The 7,696-nt window shown below is 38.9% G+C and overlaps 1 protein-coding gene across 1 annotated transcript in view; it reads left to right on the top strand.

Annotated features, from left to right (window-relative positions):
* Positions 1-7,684, top strand: part of piezo1 (piezo type mechanosensitive ion channel component 1 (Er blood group)) — a 133,066-nt gene extending 125,382 nt beyond the window's left edge. Inside the window, exons 50-51 of the mRNA XM_084405406.1 lie at positions 5,540-5,726; positions 6,402-7,684. Of these exons, the coding sequence (XP_084261532.1) occupies positions 5,540-5,726; positions 6,402-6,657 (443 nt within the window). The 3' untranslated portion in view covers positions 6,658-7,684. The remainder of the gene's footprint in view (positions 1-5,539; positions 5,727-6,401) is intronic.
* The last annotated feature ends 12 nt before the right edge of the window (positions 7,685-7,696 follow it).

The following is a 7,696-nucleotide window of genomic DNA, read 5'->3' on the forward strand; positions in this document are numbered from 1 at the left end:
CTTTGATGAATTGAAAGTTCAAAAGAACAGCATTTATATTAAATTGAATATTGGGTAACATTATAAATGTCTTTACTGTCACTTTTGATTAATTGAATGCGTCCTTGCTGAATAAAAGTATTCATTTCTTTCATTTCTTTCCAAAAAAACCCCACACATTCTCACTGACCCCAAACCTTTGACACTATAGTATTACATTTTACAAAAGCTTTACATTTCAGATAAATGCTATTATTTTGAACTTTCTATTCATCGAAGAATCCTGAAAAAAACTTTGATGATAATAATCATAAATGTTTCTTGAGCATCAAATCATCATATCAGAATGATTTCTGAAGGATCATGTGACACTGAAGACTGGAGTAATGATGCTGAACAGCTTTGATCACAGGAATAAATTACACTTTACTGTATATTCACATAGAAAACAGATGTTTATTTTTATAAATAGTAAAAAAAAAATTTTTTAAATAAATGCAGCCTTGGTGACCAGAAGAGACTTCTTTTAAAAACATAAAAAATCTTACAGATCCAAAACTTTTGAATCGCAGTGTGTGTATATATATATATATATATACTCACCTAAAGGATTATTAGGAACACCTGTTCAATTTCTCATTAATGCAATTATCTAATCAACCAATCACATGGCAGTTGCTTCAATGCATTTAGGGGTGTGGTCCTGGTCAAGACAATCTCCTGAACTCCAAACTGAATGTCAGAATGGGAAAGAAAGGTGATTTAAGCAATTTTGAGCGTGGCATGGTTGTTGGTGCCAGACGGGCCGGTCTGAGTATTTCACAATCTGCTCAGTTACTGGGATTTTCACGCACAACCATTTCTGGGGTTTACAAAGAATGGTGTGAAAAGGGAAAAACATCCAGTATGCGGCAGTCCTGTGATGCTAGAGGTCAGAGGAGAATGGGCCGACTGATTCAAGCTGATAGAAGAGCAACTTTGACTGAAATAACCACTCGTTACAACCGAGGTATGCAGCAAAGCATTTGTGAAGCCACAACACGCACAACCTTGAGGCGGATGGGCTACAACAGCAGAAGACCCCACCTGGTACCACTCATCTCCACTACAAATAGGAAAAAGAGGCTACAATTTGCACGAGCTCACCAAAATTGGACAGTTGAAGACTGGAAAAATGTTGCCTGGTCTGATGAGTCTCGATTTCTGTTGAGACATTCAGATGGTAGAGTCAGAATTTGGCGTAAACAGAATGAGAACATGGATCCATCATGCCTTGTTACCACTGTGCAGGCTGGTGGTGGTGGTGTAATGGTGTGGGGGATGTTTTCTTGGCACACTTTAGGCCCCTTAGAGCCAACTGGGCATCGTTTAAATGCCACGGCTTACCTGAGCATTGTTTCTGACCATGTCCATCCCTTTATGTCCTCTGATGGCTACTTCCAGCAGGATAATGCAACATGTCACAAAGCTCGAATCATTTCAAATTGGTTTCTTGAACATGACAATGAGTTCACGGTACTAAAATGGCCCCCACAGTCACCAGATCTCAACCCAATAGAGCATCTTTGGGATGTGGTGGAACGGGAGCTTCGTGCCCTGGATGTGCATCCCACAAATCTCCATCAACCGCAAGATGCTATCCTATCAATATGGGCCAACATTTCTAAAGAATGCTTTCAGCACCTTGTTGAATCAATGTCACGTAGAATTAAGGCAGTTCTGAAGGCGAAAGGGGGTCAAACACAGTATTAGTATGGTGTTCCTAATAATCCTTTAGGTGAGTATATATCACACCCTATTAGATTTTTTTTCTCAATAAAATAAATGATAGTTTTACTCTCGAGCAGTGTTGTGTGTAACTCATTACAAGTAACTTGAGTTACGTAATCAGATTACTTTTTCAAATAACAAAATATCTGAGTTACTTTTTCACATTTATTGACTGACAGCTCTCCTGTCCTCATGTTGAGAGAAATAAAGTGAGGTGTTGTGTGTGTGTGTGTGTGTGTGTGTGTGTGCACTGTGTAAACATGATGGTTATTTTACTTCTAAACTAAATGTGAACATGCTTTTACTCGTCTCACTTACACGAAAACCTTCAGTATTCCTCAAAATGAATAAAAACAGTAAAATGCAATCTCAGAATTTTACGCAAAACTTTTATAATTAACTATATTAAATGACACAAATATACTTTATGTATTTAATCTCACTTTATTAACCAATGCCTTTCCTGCTGATCTTCAATTATCTAATTCAAACTTACTAATAAGAAAAAATGACTTTAGATTAAATTTAGAAATAAGAGTGTTGAACTATTGTTCTTTAATCCAGAACAGCAGCTGAAGCTGAAAGGTTTGCTTGAGCCTCTACTGTACTCTACTGTACACTACCTCTACTGTACTCTACCTCTACTGTACTCTACTGTACACTACCTCTACTGTACTCTACTGTACACTACCTCTACTGTACTCTACTGTACTCTACCTCTACTGTACTCTACCTCTACTGTACTCTACTGTACACTACCTCTACTGTACTCTACCTCTACTGTACTCCACTGTACTCTACCTCTACTGTACGCTACCTCTACTGTACTCTACTGTACACTACCTCTCAGTGTTCGAATTGTGTCAAAGCTCTTGGGGGGTCCCCCCCAAAAAAAAAAAACAACGTAATAATATACATATTTTCATTTATTTATTTCATATAATACTATAATTTCATTTACTTAACTTTTAGTGTTTCAGAACATATTTTTGCAGTTGAGCATTAACTCTGTGCATCAAACTTAAATTGTCAATGTTTCATTACATCACTGTTGGAAAACACTCTTATCAGAATAATTTTTTTAGCTTTATAAAGGGCATTTCTTTCCCTAATTTGTACTCCCTATACTCTTTCCCTACTCTCAGGGAACTAAGGTTACGTTAGTAGCCTAACCGAGTAGGCCTACGTTATTTCTTATTTAATTTTTTTGATATTGAAAATTGTTTTAATCAGGGCATTTGTCCGGTTGGGCAAGTAGGCTACAATTCTCTTTCACTTGTCCCTTAAAAAACACACGCACGTGTCCCGGACAACCGTTAATGTCGAAATTCTATTCAGATCAGTAAATTACCAAACAATCATAAAAGAAAGAAATATTATCTTACTGTCATTGTGAGGTGAAAATGAGGATCCACTCTGCCAGACTCTCGTGAAAGTGCTTATCTATAGCACGAAATTTATTTCTCGTACCATTTATTTGCCAAAAATAGTTTTTGCGTGCATATGATACGCACTTTATGGCGTGTAATACGCACGTACTCCACACTCCTAATCCTACCTAAGGGGTTTGCAGTAGAGGTCTGCGCGGGACTGTTTTTTAAGTCCCGCTCCCGCCCGCTCCCGCTGGGGTTATATCCCGCACCCACCCGTTCCCGCTATATATAGGCCTACACTATTTGTTCACCCGCTGTCTGCTTAGAATAATTTTCTTCCCGACCCGACCATCCCGCTTAATATAGATCTCGCAGAATTTCACATGTACAATTTCACAGAGAAAATAAAAATGTAGTCTGCACAAACATTGTTTTTATTATTATTTTATTCGCCTTGTCAATATACAAAATTTAACATTTTGCTGCAGACAAGTAGGGGAAAAATTGTCGCAGCGAAAAAAAAAAGAAGTGTAGGCTATTATTTTTATTCGTAGCCTACTTGTGACTGCTGAACGGGAACACTTTTAGGCATTTTATCACAATGCGCAAGCCGCAAAGGGTATTTTTTCCCCATCTGCGTCTGATGCATGAAAAAGACTCCCATACATTAGACTTGCCTGACGTGGGTTTCTTAGCAGTAAACTGACCATTGTCCAGTCCAAGTTGAACGTCCTTCAAGGACAGCACATCCACTTTGCTCTGCCATTTTTTTCTTTTGAGGGCCGTTTATCACATACAGTCTGCCCTGAGGAGTCGGACCGTTATGCACATGCTGCGCGCGCGCACAGATCCAGCAAATACAATCAATGCATGACAGAAAGAACCGTTACTGGTCCGTGCGTGTAGCGCATGCATAACGGTCCTGAGTGCAGGGCAGACTGTAGCCTATACCGGGTGGTCGATAAGATTAAGATTAGGTAAAGCGAAGATATGCTGTTCTGAAAGAACGTCGGCGTCGGGAACGTGATATTGAATGACCGACCGCTCCCGTTCAAATTACACCAGAGTTACCGACCGCTACCGTTTTTTAGTCGGAAATTTAATCCCGCGGCGCAAAATATCTGGTCGGGTCCCGCGGATAATGCAGACCTCTAGTTTGCAGTGTGTATCATTTACACGAAAAAAAACAAAACTATTTTTGGCATATAAATGGCGCGATCAATAAAATGTATCTGTTTATAGATTTGAGCGTCTTTTCAGACGCAAATCTAATTTGAATTACTTTCTAATAGGAGCGGCAGCGAAATACTTTGATTAAAAAAATATATATTAGGCTACCTAATAAATTATGTTTCTATTATTTTAGTTTTAATGAAAAACCAGGGGACCCCCCGAGGTAATTTTTTGGGGCCTTATGGGGGGTCCCTTGATGCTTATGGGGGGTCCCGGATCCCCCCAGCCCCCCCTCAATTCGAACACTGCTACCTCTACTGTACTCTACCTCTGCTGTACACTACCTCTACTGTACTCTACCTCTACTGTACTCTACTGTACACTACCTCTACTGTACTCTACCTCTACTGTACTCCACTGTACTCTACCTCTACTGTACGCTACCTCTACTGTACACTACCTCTACTGTACTCTACCTCTACTGTACTCTACCTCTACTGTACTCTACTGTACACTACCTCTACTGTACTCTACCTCTACTGTACTCCACTGTACTCTACCTCTACTGTACTCTACCTCTACTGTACACTACCTCTACTGTACTCTACCTCTACTGTACTCTACTGTACACTACCTCTACTGTACTCTACCTCTACTGTACTCTACCTCTACTGTACACTGCCTCTACTGTACTCTACTGTACACTACCTCTACTGTACTCTACCTCTACTGTACTCTACCTCTACTGTACTCTACTGTACTCTACCTCTACTGTACACTGCCTCTACTGTACTCTACCTCTACTGTACTCTACTGTACACTACCTCTACTGTACACTACCTCTACTGTACTCTACTGTACTCTACCGTACACTACCTCTACTGTACTCTACCTCTACTGTACTCTACCTCTACTGTACTCTACTGTACACGCATAAATATGCATTTCCTTCAGCCTGAGGCTTATTCATTTCACTTTTGGTGTGAAAGGGCCTTTAACATTTGCCAAAATATAACTTTTTTTGTTGTAATTAAAAAACAAGCAAGCCCAGCCTAGGTGAGAAAAAGTAACGCAAAAGTAATTAAAACGCATTACTTTTCATAAAAAGTAACTAAGTAACACAATTAGTTACTTTTTTTGTGAGTAACGCAATATTGTAATGCATAACTCTTCTAAGTAGTGTTCCCCAACACTGCTGGTGGTCAGCTTGTGAAGGTCACGCTGGTTTTGTGGTTGTCCTGCAGGAGGAGAGGAGGGATATCAGAACGTGACTCTGTCTCTGATGAGAGAAGCTTCGGTGAACATCACAGGAGCTCATGAGTGGTGGGACATCAGGATCGCCGGCTGCCAGGAATCCTGCGACGTCTTACCGATGGTCATCTTTAACGATAAAGTTAGTCCTCCGAGTCTGGGCTTCCTCGCAGGATACGGGTAAGCCATTCCTTTCATGAGATTCAGTGCAGGCTTTTTATTAGGGATGCTCTGATATGAACATTTTGGCCGATACCGATCATTTTTTATGTTTGAAAGCCGATAACCGATATATTAGCCGATAAATCCACATTTTTTGATAATTTTTGAGAGCCTGATTACAAAAGCAAAAATCGAACCGTTAAAGCACACAATTATAATGATGTTCTCATGATACTTTTATGTGGCCGATATGACAGACTTGTGCTGCACGTTGCATTTTACTGTATTTTCCTTTTTAAAGTGATTTCAATCATATTTCAAGCAATTCAATAAAAAAATCGAGAAAAAAGACAGAGAACAATAAAAATGAATATATATCGGCTGTTACCGATAACATTAAAAATTAACATATATCGGCCAATAACATTAAAAATGAACATATATCGGCCGATACCGAGAACAATAAAAATGAATATATATCGGCTGTTACCGATAACATTATAAATGATTATATCGACCGATAACTTTAAAGATGAACATATATCAGCCGTTACCGATAACATTAAAAATGAACATATATTGGCAGAGTCCAATAACATTAAAAATGAACATATATCGGCTGATAACGATATATCATGCATCCCTATTTTTTATTGTTCCTTGCAAACGTCTCTCTCTCTTCTCCTCCCGCAGGATCATGGGTCTGTACGTGTCGGTGGTTCTGGTCATCGGTAAGTTTGTGCGAGGCTTCTTCAGCGAGATCTCGCACTCCATCATGTTCGAGGAGTTGCCGTGCGTCGATCGCATACTCAAAATATGCATAGACATTTTCCTGGTGCGGGAAACCGGAGAACTGGAGCTGGAGGAAGAGCTTTACTCCAAACTCATCTTCCTCTATCGCTCTCCAGAGACCATGATCAAGTGGACTAGAGAGAAGAATCAAGACTGAGAGTGTTTTGTGGGACTAGAAGCTTTACTGCTTTATATTAAGTTGGATGAACTTTCTAAAGCCGTTTCTCCAGCGTTTCGAAGCCTCGATGGATGTTATCGGCTTCATTGCACTCGGAGGTTTGATGATGAGGTCCGGTTAAGCCTCGTCTGTTATTCGACCTGAACTGTTAAGTTTTGTCCGCAAAGCTTGAGAATCAGCCTTGTGACTGATTCAGACGCTAGAGAACGCTGGGAGCGAAACAGCAGGACCTTCAGTGGAAATACAAACACTATTAAGAGTGAATCTCACTAAACTACGTCTGGGTCATATTTCACCACCCAATTACAGCGATTTCCATAGTAAAATAAGGACTATTAATACTTTCTCCAAGTAGGACTATTAAGATTGTTCTAGAATACATCCAGATGTTTCTCAATTATTCTCATTACTATAGTAATTTTTAAAAATCAAAATAAGTATAACTTAGAGGCAAGCCCAACAAATACTCAGTGATAAAGCAATGAATAAATATTCCACAACTGATAATTGTCATGAAAACAATGCAAATAAACATAAATGTTCATTTTTATTATGCAAAAATTAGTAACAAGTGCATATTTCTATTAATCAGGGTTCATACACATTTTATCAATACATTTCCATGACTTTTCTATGATTTCTGAAGCAAATATCCACGCAATCTATGTATACGTGTAAAATAATAATAAACATCCATGTTCAGATTTATCATAGCATGTCTTAAACTAAAATCAATGCTAATTGTTTGCTTGCCATTTGTTTTAGTAAGTACAAGCATAACGTCACATGACTGGAGTTATTGTAATATGTTTAACCGGTGTTATCAATCTATAATCAAGACTTTTCCAAAACTTTCTGGTTTATTTCTTTTTCCAAAACGTTTCCAGGCCTTTTTCTTTTTTGATTCCGCTGTGTGATGTTGAGGTGAGATGTGACCCAGACGGATACTGATGGATTTTAACAGTTTTTTGTTCTGATACTACAGTAAAAGTGTTTACAAGCCAAAGAGACATTTAGT

Source organism: Rutilus rutilus, assembly GCF_951802725.1.
Source record: "Rutilus rutilus genome assembly, chromosome: 3".
In the NCBI taxonomy this organism is placed as follows: Eukaryota; Metazoa; Chordata; class Actinopteri; order Cypriniformes; family Leuciscidae; genus Rutilus; species Rutilus rutilus.